Below are 21,466 nucleotides of genomic sequence, written 5' to 3'. Positions count from 1 at the left end.
AAAATACGGAGACTCAAAGTGACCAACAACACGTTTTAACTCTGATTTATTTTTGCCCAACCGTTGGCAAGGTTTGTTTTTTGTAGGCACCCTTGGCAGCAAGATGCCAGACGATCATGTCAGCTCCCTCTTGTACAAATTTCTTGACCTACTGGTATATTTTTTTTTTTAAATGTCCGTTTGTATAATTATATATTTTTGCTAATTTAAATTATTATTGGTTCTATTTAAGTTATTTAACCGCTGGCTGGTATGTCTTGGGCAAGTACAGCCTGGTGGCGCACACTCCTCACAACGCCAACATGGCACCAAATAATGCACACTATCTTAATAAAAGAGCAAAAATAGATATTATCTTGTAAATTCCATTTTTATTTTAACCGTGTTTTTTCTTTATTTTTCAACAATACAAGATTAACTACGGTATTTTACAATAAGCAACACTTTTGGCGTAAGAATGGATTTTATACAGCCTGCGACTTGTTGTAATATAAAATATATTTTTTTTAAAATACCATCTGTAAGTTAAATTATTTTCCTTATTTTGAGAAACAAAATCAAATATATCAGAACAAGGAAAAACTTTGTAAAATAAATATCCCGCCATTGAGGTAAGTTATTTTCTTTCTTGCCCCAATGACAGAAAAAGGAGCATATTTTAAATGCAATTTTGCAAATTTAAGGATATTTAAACTAGTTTTTTTCTAGTCAGAAAATACACTAAAATTATGCTATTAACTCGGCATCTAGCAAGAGACATAAGATTATGATAATTCAGCATTAAGATAAAATATTAAAATCAATAGATTTTAATGACATTTTTTTTCATCACTTAGAGCCAATAAATAATAACACTATTCCATTGAGTGAGAAAAAATATTTACGGTCTTGTAAATTGCATTTTTTTCAATTATGCTAAAGTTTTTTTTCTTCAAGAGACGAGCTAAACTATCTTAAAATAAGCAAAATATCCTGCAGTAAGAATTCATTTTTTTTTGCAGCCTGTGTATTCTGATGTCATTTATAATATAGAAATACTAACTACCGTCTGGTACAATATGTTTGCTTATTTCGAGAAACAAGATCAAATTTCTTAAAACAAGACAAAACTATGCTTAAAATGAGAATTTTCTGCTATTGAGGTAAAAAGTTTCTTGCACCTAATCTGAAGATATTTAAACTTGTTTTTTAATAATAGAATGCAATAGATATTAATAATAAAATTGAAAAAATAATACAGTAAAGCAAAGATTTTCTCTTCTAATGATGCATCACTGGATACATCAATTTAGCTTCATTTAAATTATTACATACCTGTCCACTTATTCCAATTGCTCACCTTATAAATGATTGAAATTCCCCTTAAGTGATAAAAAAAACCTTGCAAGCACGAGGGGGAACCTATTTACTTACAGCAAAACAGACTATTAAGAATACCAGAACAATATTGGCAATCTATGATGATGTCTGCTACTAGTGAGTGAGACGATCCGTATTAGATTTAAAATGAGTAAGACGAGAGTATACATAGTGTGTGTGTGTGTGTGTGTGTGTGTGTGTGTGTGTATAGATATATAAATTCTATTTATTTTTCCAATTTTGAAAACGTGTAAATTGATAGGTACGTGATTATCATTATTATTCAAATCAATAGTTTTTTTTCGTGACTTTCAATCACTTGTAGGCACAAACAAATATACACTGTCCCTTTAAGCAACGGCTTAAAGCCAGAGGCTATATATTTTCATCCTTAGGTTTATTCTTGTTTGCCAATGGACTGTTTATTTGAATGTTCTGTTTTCCGTTCTAAAACACAAGGTAACAGTGGCAAAGGACACATTAAAGCTAAAAAGGGCTGTGTGTTGCAGTGAGGTAGGTCAAGCGGTGGTGAAGGCAAAACTGTAAGCTGGAACATCATCCTAATATTAAAGTCAGTCACTGTCCAAATAACTCCCATTTGTCGGCCGAACTTGGATCTGGATTTCATTTGTCTGTGTTGTCCGGCTTTTAACACTTTCATTGAGAAGTCTGAATAACAAAAGAATACTTGGCTTGGAGTTTTCTTTACAAAAAAAAATGCATTTTAACAAATTGGCTGCATTTCATTGTGCAGCCGTTCTAATGTTGCCGTGACGACATTCACTCCTGTCTCCATATTTACCTGTCCATTCTTTAATTCTGCTTTGGGGTTGGTTTTATTCAATCGACTAATAAGTCTCAGGCATACCTGTCAATTTTAGCCAATTGCACCCTTTGTTATGATTGCAAATCCCCTTATTAAGCAATATATGAACACAGCGCAGCACCTATTCACTCACAGCAAGACGGAGGCTATGTAGGATTAAGAACAAAGCTAAGTGTATTTACCAAGTATACAACACCAACAATTCTGTCAGCATCTCAGTTCTTTATTTCGGAAATGGTAAAAGAATCAAAAAATGCTACCACAGAAATACTACATTAATACAACAGAAATAAGAAAATCAGACTTCGGAAATACGTACTTGAAAAATACAACTGCAGAAATACTACAAAAATAATATGAAAATCCTACATGGGATTAGTACCAAAATACTACAAAATCCTACTGCACAAATACTATCAAAAGACAACGGCAGCAATCTTACAAAATACTACATAAATACTTCAAAAGTCCTACTACAAAATACTACGGCAGAAATGGATAGATAGATACTTTATTAATCCCCGCAGGGAAATTCACATTTCCAGCAGCATCTCTTCGCTGAGGACAATACAATAATAAAGCAAAATACAAGAAAGCTGCAAAAATACTATGGCAGAAATAATACTGCAGGAATACTGCAAAAATAATGTGAAAATCCTACATGGGAATAGTACCAAAATACTACAAAATCCTACTGCACAAATACTATCAAAAGACAACGGAAGCAATCTTACAAAATACTACATAAATACTTCAAAAGTCCTACTACAAAATACTACGGCAGAAATACAAGAAAGCTGCAAAAAATAGTATGGCAGAAATAATACAAGAATACTGCAAAAATACTAATGCAAAAGATACAACTGTAGGAATACTGCAAAAATACAAGAATACTGCAAAAATACTACTGCAAAAATACTACAAGAATACTGCAAAAATACTAATGCAAAAGATACAACTGTAGGAATCCTGCAAAAATACTACTGCAGAAATGCTACAAAAAATACTACAGGAATACATGACTACAAAAAAATACTACTGCAGAAATACAAGACTACAAAAATCTTTCTCCTGAAATAGTACAACAATATGCTAACATCTACATTATTAATGATTGCAATTCCCCTTCATAAATGATTACAAACAACACGGAGCTTATTTATTCACATCAATTAAACAAAGTTTGAAAAACTTATATGTTGACGGGTATGCTCATGCTTCCTGCAAACTGCTGTCTTTGTAGTTCATGTCCATTCTAGCTTTCTTTTAAAAGTATGACGAATACAATTGCACGTATTTACTTCTGGTTATTTTCCCATTTCTAGGTAATTCCAAAAAAAGGAGATCTAGAAGAAGAAAAAAAATGTCGTTGGAAGTTGACAAGACACCAAATCACTGAATGTTTTATTTTTTTGAGATGACAGAAGAATGTTTTCTAGACTCCGGCATAATTATGATATATATAAAGAATACCAAATGTAAATTTAGTTTTTTGAATAGGTTAAACTGTAGTATGTTTTGTATGTTTTTGTATCTTTGTGAAAGTAGAGTTGTTTGCACGCGGCGATTTGATCGTTTTGAGACTCTTAAATAATTCAACTAAGAAGTTTTTAACGTTTCGAAATATGTCACTCTTAATGGCCTCTACTGTGTTGAATCCAAAATATTTTAATAAAAGTACGTTGGCACTTGCTTTTATTGCGTATCCACACGCCGCTTCCGCGTATGGCCGTGACGTCACCAGCCTACTGTTAGGTAGTATGGGGAATTAAAGCTCCTTTTAGAGAATCGGCTTATTTGGTACGGCTCACTAAAAAGGCTGCATTTTCGGCTCCAAATGGCTCTTTAGGTGATCTTTGTTGATTTTATCCATATGTTACCGATACCAATGTGACACAATGCACGAAAAGGCTTTAAAAATGGAAATAAAGAAGAAAATATTCTGGAGCCCTATGCCACTAGTGGGTGGTGGGTAGAATTAAGAACACGTTTTTAACATTTTCTGGGAGATTGATACAGAGGAGGGGTTTCCCAGCCCCCTTGCTCAACCCAACTGATGTATAAAAATGGGTAAGGGAAAGATGGGGGGGGGGGTCAAACGCAAGGAAAAGGAGAGGGGGAATAAATAGAGAAAGGCACCAAAAATAAAACTACAAAGCTAGAAAACGATCAAATGTGGAAAAAAAGAGTGAAAACATTGAAAAGGCAAGAAAATATCAGTAAAAACGTAGGGAGAAATTTTAGTAAAACAAAAAAGGGGGGAAGCAAGAAAAGGGGGACGAGCAAAAAAAAAATACTTTAGTAAAAGACAAAAGTGTAGCAAAGTTTTAAAAATATATTCTACTAAATTATAATAGCATTATTGTTTACACTCTACAGTGAACTTTTAACTCATTTCAACATTGAACTAGTTTATACTAAGCAACTTTAAAGTCAGGCACTTCAGAATTTCTGAAAAACAACGAAATAAAAATAGTGACTTTTCAGAGCAACAACAAATCAAATACTAATCGGAAGAATGATTTTTTACATTTTAGTGTAAAAAAAGGGCAAGTGAAACTCAATCCCTGAAAAACACATGTAAAATATTTACAGCTGTAGAAGAGATGCAATTCAAGAAAGGTTATCTATAATCAAGACATTTAAAATCAACAGCACAGGAGGAAAAATGCATATTCATACCTGCCAACCTCCAACGGCTCCATGCCCGTACAAACTCGTATTTTCCCGTACAAAATACAAAATAAAGATTCCTTTGTACGTCGTACTCGTCTTAAAATGCATAAAAACGTACTTTGTACGGCAAAACCGTACAGATTGACAGGTATGCATATTGACAAATAAGATGGAAAAGCGTCTCGAAGGGAAACGGCTCTTCGTCGATTACTTCCAAGAGCCGGCTTATAGAGCTTTTTCGTTCGCGAACGTCACAGAACGACTTAGAGACGGCTGTTGGTCCAATTTGAGACAGTGAGCCCGAAGCTTGCGCCGACATGTCGCTCAGCTGGTCAGCCAAAGAGCACAAGAACTCGAACCCGGTCTTCGCTGGTGCCGGTGCAGGACTCAAGCGACCGCGAAACGACACCAACAACAAGGCGACGGTGGTCTTGGGTGCGCAATGGGGCGACGAGGGCAAGGGGAAAGTGGTCGACCTACTGGCCACTGAAGCGGATCTTGTCTGCAGATGTCAGGTACAGTAATGTTATGTTTAGATGAGTTATTGAAGACGCGTTTGATTTTTCAGAATTGAAGAAATAAATCGCGTCGATAAACGGTATTAAGCTTTATTGAAAAGTAACTTGTTACAGTTTCTTGTTACTTCATTTAAAAAGTAATTCCGTCACGAACATTATTGGGCCAAAAGTGTTTCGTTACTTTGAAGTAACTAGTTACAAATTCAGCACTTGAGGGCTTGCAAGGCCTAAATTCGGAATCATGTGATGTTAATTAAAATTTGTCCATCAATACTTAAATAAATAATTCAAAATCGTCTGTCAGCTTCTTCCATTGCTTTTCCCTGGTTGCACTCCTTCCAGACGTGTGCTTTCATATTTGAGCATTTCACTAATCAATTTCCGCCATTATTTGTTGCAAGGCTCAGAAATCTACCCGGGGGCCTTGACAAAAATTGTTGAAGGCTGTGTCCTTGTAAAATCAGTCCATGATAAAGTTGTTGATTTAGCCAATTAGATTCTGAGTTGACGTCTCAACACCAGCGGGGAAAGTCACCGTTTTCACAAACTATGATTGGCTAGGGGCGGTAATCCACCAAAGCGATCGCGCAAACAGCCGTTGGAGCTGCTCAGGGAAATATTACTGTTGCATTTGTTTGATAACAGAAGGTCGGACAACTCCTATTTGACCCTCTCTGATAAAAGAATAAACATATGAAGCAATCCTCTCGCAAGCTGGAAGAGTTTTTGTCCACCACTTTTAGCCTCGAGGTAAAATTCTGTTCCCGAGCCTGACCCGAGCCAAATTTCTGGCCGGTCGGGCCAAAATGCTCTCTCGCTGATGTTTTTTTGTTATCCATTTGTCGTTGTTTTGTTTAAATAGTTTTGTTTACCTCAAATTTTGTGAAATACAGGCTTTTGTCCCTTTCATCTCCAGGCAAGGTGTATTGCATCAATACTTTTCCAAATGAAAAGAGCAATATTCAACACTCTTCCCGTAAATTCTGTACTCCGCCCTATTGAATTTTTTGTTCCTGTACAAGACACGCCCCTCCCCACGTGCTGCCTACTATTCGCTGCAAGTGACAACCAACCAAATATGTGCATATAAGCTGACCCCCTGATTAAATATTGTATTTTATAGTATAATCTACATGAGAAATTTGGCGTTCTCCTCTATACCTGAGACGATGCCACCATAATGTATTCAGTTGTACTTTGTCTCATCTCATCTCATTAGCCGTACCGCTTATCCTCATTAGGGTCGCGGGGGGGCTGGAGCCCATCCCAGCCATCTTCGGGCAGTGGGCAGGGGACACCCTGAACTGGTTGCCAGCCAATCGTAGGGCACACGGGGACAGACAACTCATTCGCTCATTCACACCTAGGGACAATTTGGACCGGCCAATTCACCTGAAATGCATGTTTTTGGAATGTGGGAGGAAACCGGAGTGCCCGGAGGAAACCCACGCAAGCACGGGGAGAACATACAAACTCCGCACAGAAAGTCTGGAGCTGGATTTGAACCCACGACAGGTTCCCATGACATGAACTGTGTACTTTGTGTGTATGTAAAATTAACACCCCAACCTTTGTTCCTCGGTAATAGACGGTTGTATGTGACAACATTAGTGATGCAGTAAAGACACGCCCCTCCCCACAAGCTGCCTACCACTCGTTACTGGTGACACGCAACCAAATATGCGCATATAAACTCCCCCCTTATTTCAATTTTTTATTTCATAGTTATGAATACGGATAATAAATGTTAGTATATGTCACAGGTGTCAAACAGGCGGCCTGCGGGCCAGATCAGGCCCGCTAAGGGATCGAATCCGGCCCGCGAGACAACACTCAGAGAAGCGCAAGAGAAAAAAAGCTGCAGGTTGATATATGTCAACTTGATGTTGCCAAAGAAAGGTGCCTCGAACAAAGACACTGTACTTGTATTTCTTTCTCTCTCTCTCTCTCTCTCTCTCTCTCTCTCTCTCTTTTCTACCCCTTTGCTCTCACTCTGTCTCTGTCCCTTTCACTCTGTGTCTCTTTTTCTCTTCCTTTGTTGCTCTTTGTCTCTTTCTCTGTGTCTTTTAACCTCTTTTGCTCTAACTTCCTTTTTTTCTTTTCTCTCTTTTCTCTTTCTCTCTTCCTACCCTTTGCGCTTTCTTTTCTCTTTTCTCTCCTTCTGTCTTTCTATTTCTCTTTGGATTTCTTTCTTCCGCTCCCCTTCTTTCCCCCTCTCCCACGACTTCTCTTTTTATCTCTTTTGTTTCTCATGATCTCTCCCTCTCTTTCTTTGTCCTGCCCTCTCTCCTTTTCCCTCCATCTTTCTCTTATTTCCTTATTTTTCTTTTTCTTTCTTTTTAGTCTACTGGTCCGGCCCCCGACAGAATGTTAGTTCTATTGTGTGGCCCCCGAGTTAAAATGATTTTGACACCCCTGGTATATGTGGTAGCGAGAATATCAGTAAGGAGAAATTACTCGTTCTTGCATTCTGTGCCACAGTAACTATTCAATAGTATTTTCTTGGATGTTGTATTCAGAATAGTGTTGCTCGGGATTGAGGGTTGTACAATACTTAGTGAGCAAAGCAGGTACCCTGAAACTGAAGACATTGTAATTTATGGTCTGCTTTTAAATATACTTGGAGTAACGCACCATATTGTAACAACAATTGAGTTACAGAACATTAATAAACATGTTACGGTACTTATTACTGAGCAAAGAAATTGCATTCCAGGAATGTGTTCTATTTTTAACGCCTTACTCGCAACACTGCCTATTATACACTGAAACCAAAGAACAACCTCTTTTTACAAGTTCGGGCATTTGTTTTCTTGAAGTACTGTATGAACGTTTACTTTTTTACTGTACTTCTCTATTGTGAAACAATACATGGAGAGACTGTATAGCCAATCAGAATGCAGAACACAACGCACACTGAAAATCTGTCAAGTTGCAAAACTGATAAGTAAACTGTTATAGCAAGGGATCACTGCAGATGTATAAGATAACCCCAAATATTTGCTAGATAAATGAATAAACACATGAATATCACATAACACCCAAATATATGAAAATTTTGCAATTTACCTTTACATTAATTCATTTTGTCATTTATTGATCGGTGTGGTTTGCAATAATTTGTGGTCTGTGCAGCCCTTAGAGACACCTTGTGATTAAGGGCCATACAAATCAACATGACCTAGACTTAAAACAAATCGGCTACTATTGTCTTGCATCCCTGATCCCCGTCGATCAACCAATAGGTGAAAAGCTTAGCCGGATAGACCTGCCCCCTCATTTTAATTTCTATTTGTTGCGACAAAATACACAATGCACAACAACATAAGTACAAATGTAAATAATTCACTAAATAAATGGCAAAATGCCAAAATAAATGAATATTATTTATTTTGGTATTTTGTCGAGTATTTTGTGTTTTAGTGTGTTTTTTTGTTGTGTATTTTGTCACAATGTTATTCAAATGAGGGGGTGGGACAAACTGTACAAGCTTGTCACCAATAGCCAACTCTTTCAGCACTGAATAGGTAAAAAGCTCAGGCAATTTTCTGTTGTGACAAAATAAATACTGAAATTTATAAATGACAAAATGCCTAAATAAATGAATAAATTGCATACATTTCATGTATTTAGGTTTTACGTGATTTATTTGTGTTCATTTATTCATTTGGCATATATTTGTTAGTTTCTACATACGGCAGGATTGGTCTTCCTTATCTATATTGAATTATTGTAGGCATTCATTTTTACGTATGTCAGGATCGGTCCTCTTTACAGGTGACCAGCATGCGAGATTTAAAGCGGTCAGAAAGGTCAGTCCAAATCCGAACAAGTTGCCAAGGGTTGCTTGCTGCACGTAATACTTTCTGTACTGATATCACAAGCAGGATCCCCTCCCCTGCTACGCCCAACCACTGGAGTGTGGAGCAGCTCACATTCTCAGAGTGACTTGATATGTGAGAAGGCCAAGTCTGAGCCTGAGGGCTGCAGACATGAACACTTTCCACCCGTTTCTGAGCCAAGGGTGTTAAAATAGGTCCTGGCGAACTGGAAAAGACCATCAAGAGTCTTTCATGTTGTTTACAGTTATCAAGGGTGTTTGTGCATGAGAAATACTATTTGACTGGGCTTAAGCGAACTGCAGAGGTGCATAAGATACTAAATAATCTTCAAAATAAGCATATTAAAGGGACACTGTGTAATATTTGACCATTAGATGTTGCTGTATTGTGTAGTGCAACCAAAAATAGGTGCTACAATGCACAAGAACGTTTACAAACTATGGAGACTAACCAAACCATACAGCTTTTCTTATTTTAGCGTTAGGGTGTTTTGTTTAATTTTGTGTTTGTTTTGGGTTTTGTTAGGTTAGGTTTGTTGCAGCAACATGTTTCCCTGGGAGCCAAACCCAGATTATTGTTTTTGGAATAAAGATTAAATCGCAGGGGAAAAAAGTTCATTAACAGGGTTAGATGATTGATTCAACCAAGGAGTTTCACCACTGATCTTCAAACCCCCCATTGATCTCCATATTGGGAAATATTTTATAGTTTAAAGTGGTTGTGTAAGTGTGACCTGTCTATTAGATAACTCTGGTCTCTAGATGTATCCGAAATATGTCTGTTTGAAGCCTAAGTCATTCACCCTTTTCTTTCATCTTTGTTTCACTTAAGGCTAACATATCAACCTTCCTTTTAGTGATCCTTCCGAAGGAGACCAAGAGGAAGGGCGCGACTGACGTGGATGGCTGGTGTTATGAGTGCACTGCAGAAAAGAGGTCTAAATATAGTGGAAGCTAGAGCTCTTGTTGGTGATAGGAATGAGTGGAGAGGTGTTGTAAAAAGATCATGGGATGTTTAGACGTGTTCTAAGGGATGGGCAGGGCACCCGTATGATGCGGCAGGGGTAAACCAGTGAAAGCTGTCGGGCCCTGCTGTTGAACAGAAGAATGTGTTGTGTCACCCTGACCCAAGTGACATGGCCGCTTTCGCGTGTTCATCTGGAGGGACGAAAGCATGACCAACTTGGGTGCCGAGGTGCTGAACTTGTTTGGGTATTTGGTTTGACCATGGTCCAAAACATTTTGTGTGGGATTTTTGCTACCTTTTCCCTTTTAAATTTTTTGTTTTTTTATGTGTCTTGCTGTTGGTCACCCCTCTTGAGGGACATGACCAGGGTAGGTAGGTAGGTAGATAGATGGATAGGCTTTGTGAAAAGCTAAAAAACAAAATGGCAACAACGTTTAAGTGGAATACCAATTTTACATGGGGACAATTAATGTGCTTTATGACATTTTCTTTGGTTCCCTAGGGCGGCAACAATGCAGGGCACACAGTGGTCGTGGAAGGCAAAGAGTATGACTTCCACCTTCTCCCCAGTGGAATCATCAATCCCAAAAGCATCTCACTTATTGGTAAAAACAGTGAGATAAACTAGTGTTGAAATGCAGCTCAAATGTTTCTGGCGTTAGTTCATTGATAGCTTTCTTCCGATCTCATAGGCAACGGTGTGGTCATACATTTGCCTGGTCTGTTTGAAGAGGGGGACAAAAATGAGAAGAAAGGTAAGAATTATGGGCATTATTATTTTTGGAAAGGCACAATCGCAGGTTTTATCACCGCTTCCATCTGGTAGGCGCTACATATCTTTTCAAACAAGACATTTTCTTCACCAGGGCCATCACCATCCAAGTGCACAAGACTGTGAAAATTTCTTTAGCCTATTTGAAGAAAAATATATATTCATATTTTATTCATCAACATTTTGGAATTGTGTTGCTGCTAAATAATATTGCATTATTTTTCACTGCACTATTGTTACAATGCACTCACAAGTTAAGCCATTTTCCAAGTACTACCTGCTAAATATGTTGCCTATTTACTCTGATGTTCCGTTTGTTTTTATCTTTTAAGTCATCATTACATGTTTATCCTGGAGTGCCAAGTCCAATCTCACTGTAAACGATCACTGACATTAAAAACAATTATAATTCTATTCATACTTTTTCCATCTCTTGTTAGGATTGAAAGGCTGGGAAAAGAGACTCATTGTCTCGGATAGAGCTCACCTTGGTGCGTAAGGTGTCGTGCTTGTTTTCTACATATTTTGTCTGAACTTGTATTTCTTCCTCAGTGTTTGATTTCCACCAGGTTGTCGACGGATTACAAGAAACTGAAAGACAGGCACAAGAGGGAAAGAAGTAATGTTTAATAGTGACATAATTTCTCCGGATATAAATATATCCAATAATCTGCATTATGATTTTAGTATTGGAACCACCAAGAAGGGTATCGGACCAGCTTACTCCAGCAAAGCATCCCGTACTGGCATCCGCGTGTGTGACCTATTAGGGGACTTCAATGACTTCTCTACCAAGTAGGCAGATACCCTTAACTTCATACTGGTACTACTGTGACTCTAATGAATCCCCCTCAGATTCAAGAACCTTGTCCGCCAGTATCAATCCATGTATCCGACCTTGACAGTGGACGTTGAGGACCAACTGAAAAAGCTTAGGGTGCCAACACGGACGACGGTCAACGTATTGGGGTCAGTTTTTATCATGAAGGCTTTCTTTCTCTGCAGGAGTATGGCGAAAGGTTGCGGCCCATGGTCAGAGATGGAGTTTATTACATGTATGAAGCTCTTCATGGCTCTCCAAAGAAGATCCTGGTAGAAGGGGCCAATGCTGCTCTCCTTGATATTGACTTTGGTATGATCTTTAAAAAAAGGATGTTTTTTATGTTGTTGTTTTTTATGACAATAAACACTGTCTTCAGGTACATACCCCTTTGTGACATCATCAAACTGCACAGTGGGCGGGGCATGCACCGGCCTTGGCATCCCCCCGCGGAATATCGGCGAAGTGTTTGGTGTAGCGAAGGCCTACACCACTCGCGTGGGGATTGGAGCCTTTCCCACTGAGCAACTTAATGTAAGATGTAACTTTTTGTCTCAAATGTAGAAATTCTGACTGCATTTAAGAAAGGGTATTCTGCGACACTACTCCAATTTCAAATGTTGAGACGCACATACATCGCAAATTTCAGTACACATACAGTGCTGTCCAAAATAGTAGCCATGCAACGTTACTAACCAGAATATCTCAGGTTTTAGTATATTTTTTATTGTTATATGCCAAACAAACAAGTATTAATAATAGGCACCCTTCGAAGGCTGTGCAATTGGGCAAATAGTTCAAAAGGGTGTGTTAAAAAATAACAGTGTCTGCTGTTGACTGTACAAACTCAATGCTATTTTGTATTTCCAAAAAAGGTTTAGCAATTTTGATATTTAGTTGCATGACCACAGTTTTTTATAACCCCTTCACACCTTCGTGGCATAAAGCCAACCAACTTGTGGCACCTTTCTGCTTTTATTTCACTCCATAATTGCTTAACAACATTCCACAATTCATTTACATTTCTTGGTTTTGCTTCACAAACAGTTTTTCTGACCACCCCACATGTTCTCGATTGGATTTAGATCTGGGGATTGGACTGGCCACTCCATAACATTATTTGAATGGTTTGGAACCAATAGTTTGCACGTCTACTGGTGTATTTGGGGTCTTGTTGAAAGGGCATGTCTTCATCAGCATAAGGTAACATCATTTCTTCAAGTATCTTGACATACACAAACGGATCCATGATTTTCGGTATGCGATAAATGGTCCCAAAACCAGTGTAGGAGAAAAATGCCCAGTCCATGATACTTGCACCACCATAATTCACTGTCTTCAATTTGTACTGCGGTTTTAAATCACAGTTTGGGGGTCGTTTCACACACGATCTGTGACCCATGTACCCAAAAAGGACAATTTTACTACATCCGTCCACAAAATGTTCCTCCATTTTTCTATAGGCAAGTTGATGTGTTCTTTGGCAAATTGTAACTATTTCTGCCCCAGACTTTTGAACAGAGGGAAAACATCTGAGACAACAGCATGAAGCCTTACCTGGTCCCAGGTCAAAGTTGATCACCATCTTTAAAACTAAACATTAGTATTTTAAACATTTTATAAGGGTATGTCTAGGCGTGACTTGTGGCATCATGCAGACACGTCTTTACTTCTCAACAGTCTGATGGCCCTGTCTACAGTATTAATTAACCCTTGAATGCATAAGTGGGATAAAAAATACCCCATGGGTTGTTATTCTTCAAAATCTATATGAAAAAGTTGTAATACTGTCGTATTCCTTATAAAAGATGTGTAAGATATGATTCCATTAGAATTTTTATTTTTTCCTCACTATTTACCGACTACGCTCATGGAAGAATGTATGTACTGTAAGGTCATGCCCACAAGGGTTAAGTGCTTATGAAAATCACAAAACTAGCACAGAAAATGCGCCCTTTTTTAAAATCGAAATTGCAATACTGGGCTAAAAAAAATCGCAATTAGGTTTTTTTCTCAAAATCGTGCATCCCTACTGCAGATTGTGTTTGATCGTTCTGGGGTTGATCATTGGCTGAGCCTTTGCCATTCTAGTTATTCTCTGGTCCATTTGAATAGTTGCCTTCCATTTTCTTCTACGTGTCTCTGTTTTTTTTTATGTCTTTTAAGCCATTGGAGATCATTTTAGCTGAACAGCGAGCAATTATTTTTCACCTCTATAAAGGGTCTTCCCTCTCCAATCAACTTTTTGAGCAAAGAACGCCGCTCTTTGGAGCAGTGCTGGCTTCATCATCCTCAAATAGGCACCACCCGATTCACGCCTGCTTTGTTTTTTCTTCCCTAAAATTGATGAACTCAGATTGGTCACCACACTGCTATTGTTTTAACACACCCCTTTGAACTGTTTGCCCAATTGCACAGCCTTGTTTGTTTTCTTAGAATCTACTGCACCTACTGGTAACTTGTCTGGCATGTAACAATACAAAATATACTAAACAACAGGGATATTCTGATCAGTCACATTGCACTGCTATTAATTTGAACAGCATGAGGAAACTTGAATTCACTGCAAACTACATATGCTAGTTTAGCAAACCACTAGATGGCATTATTTTGTTGGTCAAAATGTTGTGATATGGATAAGCATTTAACTATAGTTTAACTGAACGGGTCATGTGTATCGACATTTCGTTCTGTGTGCATGGTTACAATGAATGACAATAAAAGTAAATTCTTCTTATTCTTATTCTTCTCTTCTTCATATAGTGCAGTGTTTTTCAACCAGTGTCCAGGCCACACTAGTGTGCCGTGAGACCTTGTCTAGTGTGCCGCTAAAATTTGCTCAATTTTATCTTTCCAAAAAATCAGGCCATTATTCAGTATTTTTGCTATCTTCAGACGAGGAACTGTAATAGTCATCCATTTCAGTAGGTGGCAGTACATTTTTATATACTAACTATCTGCTCATAAGCAATGTTCCCTCTGATTTTCCACGGGTCTGAGCGTTCACACAAAGTCGGTGAGCAACGCTTCAAACAACAGTGAGCAACCATAATCCCAAGTGTTGCAAGATAATTAATTCTCAAACATGTCCAAAACTTGACATTAAGTTACATTTTGCTGAGTTTCCGACAATGCAAAATTACTTTTCTCTTTTGAATGAATTGACTCATGTACTATTGCAAAAGTTGTACGGCCTACAAACGTCGTTTGTTCTTACAATTCTTTCACAAGATATCCATTCTTTTTATTTCCTTATATATTTTGTCGCATAATATTAACATTTTGGGGGGCTTATTTAGTCGGTTGTAAGATACAGAACTGTACTTGATCACATTTTTAGTGGAAGTACAATGTTGGCAACAAGATTCACTTGATATAATTGGAAATTATTTGAATGCAACACAAACTTTTTCTTCTTTTTTCTGTGTTTTTTTTCTCCTTTTTTTTAATTCCTTTTAAAAAAATCTCATTGTGTTTATTTTTTCTGTGCTGTTGCTTTTTTCTTTTTGTTCTCTATTTACTTTTTTCCTACATTTCTTTCTTTTCTTTTTTTTCTGGCTTTTTTCTAAATTTTTCCTTCTTTTTTTCTCAGTTTTTCACTACTTATTCATTTTGGTATTTTTTCTTTTTTGTTCTATTCCCCCCTGCCTTCAAGTCATTGTGTGCATAATTTTACATAATATTTGGTCATGTTGGGATTAAAGAAGCAAAAACAACCTGAAGAGCCATTTAGGACCCGAAGGAGCCGATTCCTTTTAGTGAGCCGAGCCGAAGAAGCCGGTTCTCGACAAACTCTACTAACTTTACTCGACTTCAAAATACCGCATTTAGGACACAACGTCAGGGGAACATGTGTATTTTTACCTTCATGCACTGTAACTTTGACTTACGTCGCTTCTTAATTAGTAATTTTGAGCCCTCATTTTTGTGCGCTGGCTAGATTTCCTTGTGCGCTGAGAATGTGCGAGCAGTGCGCAATTGCGCACGCGCGCAGCTTAGAGGGAACACTGCTCATAAGGTAGCACAGTACATTTAATTTAACTTAATTTGTTTAACGAATCGGTTTAAGATTGCACTGTAAAAAATAACACAAATAAAGCACATCATTATTTTGTATTTTAAATATTATTTTCTCCTTTTCATATACTAATTATCTGTTTATGAGGTAGTACAGTGAAATATTTGACATAACTTCCTTTTCAAACATTTTCGACGGACAGTGTGCTTCTGAACTTTTTTATAAATAAGAGTACCTTGGTTCAAAAAGGGTTGAAAAACAGTGATATAGTGTACCAAAGCGTCACTTAGCTGTTAAAACATGTGCCTGATGTAAAAGAAAACAAAAAACTAAAACCATGGCTTTAACGTTAATGTAAAAAAGCTATGTTTTTTTTAATGGTGACAAAAACTGATACCAAATGATGATAATTCGCGGAGGTGCTCGAGCCCCTCCTAGCTATCTTCAGGCAGTTGGCAGAAGACACCCTGAACTGGTTGCCAGCCACTTGCAGAGCACACAAAGAAAGACAACTCACTCGTTCATTCACACCTAGGGACAAAGTGGATTATATATTACCCTTACATGCACGTTTTTGGAATGTGGGAGGAAACCGGAGTGGCCGGAGGAAACCCACACAAGCACGGAGAGACAAGCAAACTCCACACAGGAAGGTTCGATCTCATGACCTCAGAACTGTGCCGCACACGCGCTAACCACTTCACCGCCGTGCTGCCTTGTAAGCACGTCCGTGGCACAATTCTGAGCTCATGGCATAAAATCGGGTTTCCAGCCTACCTGTGCAGTGTTTGCATGTTCTTCCCGTACTTGCTTGGGTTTCCTCTGGGCACGCCAGTTTCCTCCCACATTCCAAAAACATGCATGTCAGGTTATTTGGCCAGTTTACATTGTCACGAGTGAGTTGTGTCTGTGTGCCCTGCAACTGTCTGGCAACCAGTTTAGGGTGTTCCCTGCCCACGGAACAAAGATAACATGGATGGGCTCCAGCACCCCTGCAACCCTGCTGAGGAAAAGGTGTGCAGATAATGGATAGATGGTATTATCTATAAGGATTTGACAAATATTGTAAAAACTGACATAAAGAAAGGCTTAACAAAAAATAGAAGAAAAATGGTGCGTTCGTAACTATGAGCATCTTTAGTTTTTATTCTTCCTTGTTCTTTGTAGGACTTGTTTTTGGTCGCACAACGCAGCGACATCTTGTGGTCAAATACAATACAATAATAATACCCTATAAAGATGTTTGCGCTTCTAGTCCCAAAATTCTAATGAATGCTAACTGAATTTCCATTAACTGGAGATAAAAGTGTAGTTTAGTAGCAAATGTTGCAGTTAAGAGAGACATTCACCCTCCACACATGAGTGCAAGTGTATTGCCCTTAACAGCAAATCTGTAACTTCTGTTTTAGGTAAGATAACATTGGAATAGGTGTTTCCCAGTTGGTAAATGGTAGTCAGTAAATACAGCTACAGAGGGTTGTATGCTTTGGAAGTTGTGCTTGGCTTTAGCGACATCCAGAGGACATACGTAAAAGTGCAGGTCATTTTTTTGCCTCGCGGGCTGGATTAAACCCGTTGTTGGATCTGATCGGCCCACAAACTGTTTGTCTGACACCCCTGATATAATGTGTCATTATTTTCCTATAGGCAGTGGGAGAACTTCTCCAAACCAGAGGTCATGAGGTGGGGGTGACCACAGGGAGAAAGCGACGTTGCGGCTGGTTGGATCTTGTCATCGTCAGATACGCGCACATGATCAATGGCTTTACCGCGTGAGTGTGTTTCAAAGTTTTTTTCTATGATACAGTAATCCTTCCCTGTATCGCAGTTTACTTTTCGCAGCTTTGCTACTTCATGGATTTTCATCGTGGACACTCACCCCGCTCATTTTCTGCCTGTGTCTGCCTTTGCGTCAATAACTTGCGGTTTAAGTTGTACACATACGTAAGACAGCTTGACAAACCTATATTACATACTTGCAAATCTTTTTCAACTTCGAGTTTCTCTAAGAGCCATCCTGTCAACAAATCAGTATTGCAATAGACAGTAGTGGTATAATTTGACAGTACAGAAGTTATCTGTAAAAAATAATAAAAAACGCCATAAAGTTTGTTTTTCCAAAAAATATGAAAGCCACGAGTGATGCAATGCACATTGCATGATGTGGTACTCAAAATTTCAGAACAAAATCGTTTTTTCCCCAGTGATTTAGGATCTAGTCTCAGTATTGTCACATGCCGCTGTCTGTCAATACCGAGATCCGGTTCATCTCTGAAAAGCGGGATGAAGCTTTATATCAAAAGACTACGACCACCAGTTGTTGAAAGTACTATATTTGAGTCAGATCTGTTTTGTGTCGTGGAGCAAACCCCTACCGAAAATAAACAGCCTGGAGAGGGATGGGTGCCACCAGGCTGTACTTTCCTAAGACACACCACAGGAATTGGTACACCGACGACACTTGTGGTTAAGGGATCCATGCACTGTGAACTTCTATTTGTTGTTTGGAATGTTCTTTTTCACGCCACATTTTTTGTTTTCCGATTACGTTTCCATGATAGGGACAAAATATCTGCAGTAAACGGCATCGTGTCCTTAATCAATCGCGCCATACATAATAGCAGCTACATTATTAAGATTATAATTTCACAGAACTTAAATTAGTTGTTGTGAAGAACTCAGGACTTTGGGACTTTAAGGCACACCTAAAAACCTAAAATTGGCCAGACATTTTAAATCCGGTGCGCCTTATAAACCAGAAAATAGCAATGGATATAATTGGAAATGCATTATTTACTTTTAAATAATACTGCATAAAGTAACCATTAATGAATGAATTATTTTCTTCTAGTGGTGAAAAAAAATACATGATTATTAGTTAATGTACTATGAAATAAGTATTTTTGATTTAAATGTATTTTTGGGAACACACTCTCCGGTCACCCTTCTTGAAAAGGGGGGCTCCACCCCGGTCTGCCAGTACTGTGTGAGGTACTGTTCCCAATGTCCATGCGATGTTTCAGAGGTGGGTCAACTATGACACGCCCACAACATTCAGGACCTTAATGAACTCTGGACAGATCTCCTCCACCCCTGGGGCCTTGCCACTGAGGAGATTTTTGGAAATAACATTTCTCAGCCTCATTGATAAGCTCTATTCGGGGGTACTGGAGAGGAGGGTCTTTCAGGAAATCAAATCTCGGATTTGGTAGGAGCAGTTTGGTTTTCGTCCATGCCTGAGAACAGTGGACCAGCTCTACACACTCTGCAGGGTCCTCAAGTGTGCATGGGAGTTTGCCTATCGGTTTTGTGGACCTAAAGAAGAGTATGGGGTTCCAAACAGTCTTATCTTGGCTGTACGGTCCCCGTTTTTCCGGTCCCAGAGTTTGGGCCGCATTGCCAGGTGTAAGTCGAATTTGTTTCCAGCCACGGTTTCCCATTGTCACCGATTTTGTTCATGACTCTTATAGAGAAGGTTTCTAGGCACAGCCTTGGCGGGTAAGGGCTCTATTTTGGAAGCCTCAGCATTGCATCTCTGCTTTTTGCAAATTAGATGGTGCTGTTGGCTTCCTCAAGCTGTGATCTTTTGCTCTCACCGGAGCTTTTCACAACTGAGTGTGAAGCGGTTGGGATGAAGATCATCACCTCCAAATCTGAGACCACGGTTCTCAGCCAGAAAAGGCATGGCATGCTCTTTCCGGGTTCGGGATGAGTTACTGCCCCAAGGGGAGGAGTTCAGGTATCTCTGGGTCTATTTCACGAGTAAGGGTAAGCTGGAACAGGAGATCAACAGACGGATCGGTGCAGCGTCTGCCGTCATGTGGGACCCTGTACAGGTCCATTGTGGGGGAAAGGGAGCTGAGCCAAAAGGCAAAGCTCTCGATTTACTCAATCTACGTTCCCACCCTTACCTATGGTCATGAATTGTGGGTCATGACAGAAACAACAAGATCCCAGATAAAAACGGCTGAAATTAGTTCCTCTGCAGCATGGCTACGCTCTTTTACGGATACGGTGAGAAGCTCGGTCATCCGGTAAGAACTAAGTGTCGAGCCGCTGCTCCTCCACATTGAGAGAAGCCAGTTGAGGTAGCCAGGGCATCTGATAAGGATGTCTCCTGGACGCCTCCCTTGCGAGGTGGTCCGGGCATGTGCCAACGACAGGAGGTCCCAGGACACGCTGGAGAGACGCCTTAATGTCCAGTGCGCCTCACATGTGAAAAATATTGCACCGTATAATGGTGCAGAAAATAATGTACTTTTATTTGTTAAACAAATGCTTGAGCCTGTAAATTGAGTCATTTCTTTGGTTTAAATTTCTAATACAATTTTTAATAAATGAAGGAATAAAGGTTTCTTCCTTGCGGATTCTGACCATCGCTGGACCTTATTAGGATGAAAGCCCTGTGAAAAACAAGGGAATACTGTACTTTCATCTCGATAATGATCTGATGGTTTCTATATTTCTTTTCACCTCTGTCCTTTTCCCCCCTCAGCATTGCTTTGACGAAACTTGACATTCTAGATGTGTTGGAAGAAATTAAAGTAGGAATTGCTTACAAATTCAATGGAAAAAGAATTCCACATTTTCCAGGTAACTTCGGTAGATGAGGTGACTGGTGAAACCCGGTGAAATTGTGTTCAAACTGTGTTTATTTGAATCGTAGCAAACATGGATGTTTTGCATCAAGTGGAGGTTGAGTATGAGACCTTCCCTGGATGGAAGACCGACACATCTGCAGCCCGGAAGTGGGGAGACCTCCCAGTTGCGGCACAGAACTACATCCGCTTTATTGAAAATCACATCGGAGTTCCCAGTAGGTTCCATCTTTATGGCCACAATTTTGCTGGCAGTAAACGAGTGTTTTTGTATGACACTTTCTTTTTTATTTCCCTACAGTCAAGTGGGTCGGTGTTGGAAAGTCCAGGGAGTGCATGATCCAGATGTTTTAGAGAAGAAAACACTGCTCTTGATTTACAGTTGTGCACATAATGTGTCATTTTTATCTCTAAAAGGGATCTCTTCGTCACAAGTTATTGATAAATAAAACATACAAGTAAATATGTTTTGTTCTGTGTTTTCCTTTATGTACACACATATAACATTTTCCCACTCTTAAAAGGACAGTGTTGTTCATCAGGACACTTTACTGGTGAGTGCGTTGGCAGCGGGCGGGGCCGGAGGAACGGGCGACCAATGGGGGGGAGAAGGGTGCGCTTGCAGGACAGCTCTGGAGGTGGTGGCGGTGGAGAAAATGGCGGCTACGACCAGCTGATTAGAGATTAGAAATAAATAAACATGCAGATATCTACGTCTTCTACTTCTTTTGAAATAGATTACTTTCACTAATTTGGTTTCGTTCACAATTAAGGCAGAATAACATATTAGCTACTTCTTTTGAGCATTAAATTTGATATTTAGTTTTGTAGTATTACTGTAGGTGTATGTTTTTAGTATTGTTTAGTTTTTCTGTGGAACTGTTTAAATCTTGGCCTAAAACACACTTCTATTCTATAGCTTATGAATGACCTATATTTCACATTGACAATATCTGTGTATTATTTGTTACTGCAACATCCGTTGCATTACTACTAGAAAGGAATGCTTAAAAACATTTAAATGGGTAATTGGATTTAAAAATGTGTCTTTGAAAAGTAACATCAATGAAA

General features: G+C 38.8%; 2 protein-coding genes across 4 annotated transcripts in view; both read left to right on the top strand.

Annotated features, from left to right (window-relative positions):
• inf2 (inverted formin 2) overlaps positions 1-3,878 on the top strand; it is a 40,703-nt gene extending 36,825 nt beyond the window's left edge. For 2 of the 3 annotated variants that reach the window (XM_088353673.1, XM_088353671.1), the window contains exon 22: positions 3,511-3,878. In XM_088353673.1, the coding sequence (XP_088209799.1) occupies positions 3,511-3,584 (74 nt within the window). In that variant the 3' untranslated portion in view covers positions 3,585-3,878. Of the gene's footprint in view, positions 1-1,818; positions 1,873-3,510 lie in introns of all 3 variants that reach the window. The other variant, XM_088353672.1, reaches the window with a different exon arrangement.
• Positions 3,879-5,010: 1,132 nt separating this feature from the next.
• On the top strand, positions 5,011-20,858 carry adss1 (adenylosuccinate synthase 1). The gene is made up of 13 exons (XM_088354327.1): positions 5,011-5,376; positions 10,690-10,792; positions 10,880-10,942; positions 11,400-11,450; positions 11,512-11,578; positions 11,647-11,754; positions 11,815-11,896; positions 11,965-12,091; positions 12,159-12,313; positions 17,445-17,569; positions 20,293-20,390; positions 20,464-20,613; positions 20,697-20,858. Exons 1-13 carry the CDS (start codon positions 5,179-5,181, stop codon positions 20,747-20,749), a joined length of 1,380 nt encoding a protein of 459 aa, XP_088210453.1. The 5' UTR covers positions 5,011-5,178; the 3' UTR covers positions 20,750-20,858.
• The last annotated feature ends 608 nt before the right edge of the window (positions 20,859-21,466 follow it).

The sequence above is a fragment of the Urocampus carinirostris genome, chromosome 15, assembly GCF_059441175.1.
Source record: "Urocampus carinirostris isolate Australia breed hairy pipefish chromosome 15, RoL_Ucar_1.0, whole genome shotgun sequence".
Taxonomy (NCBI): Eukaryota; Metazoa; Chordata; class Actinopteri; order Syngnathiformes; family Syngnathidae; genus Urocampus; species Urocampus carinirostris.
This window is presented reverse-complemented; position numbering and strand designations above follow the sequence as displayed.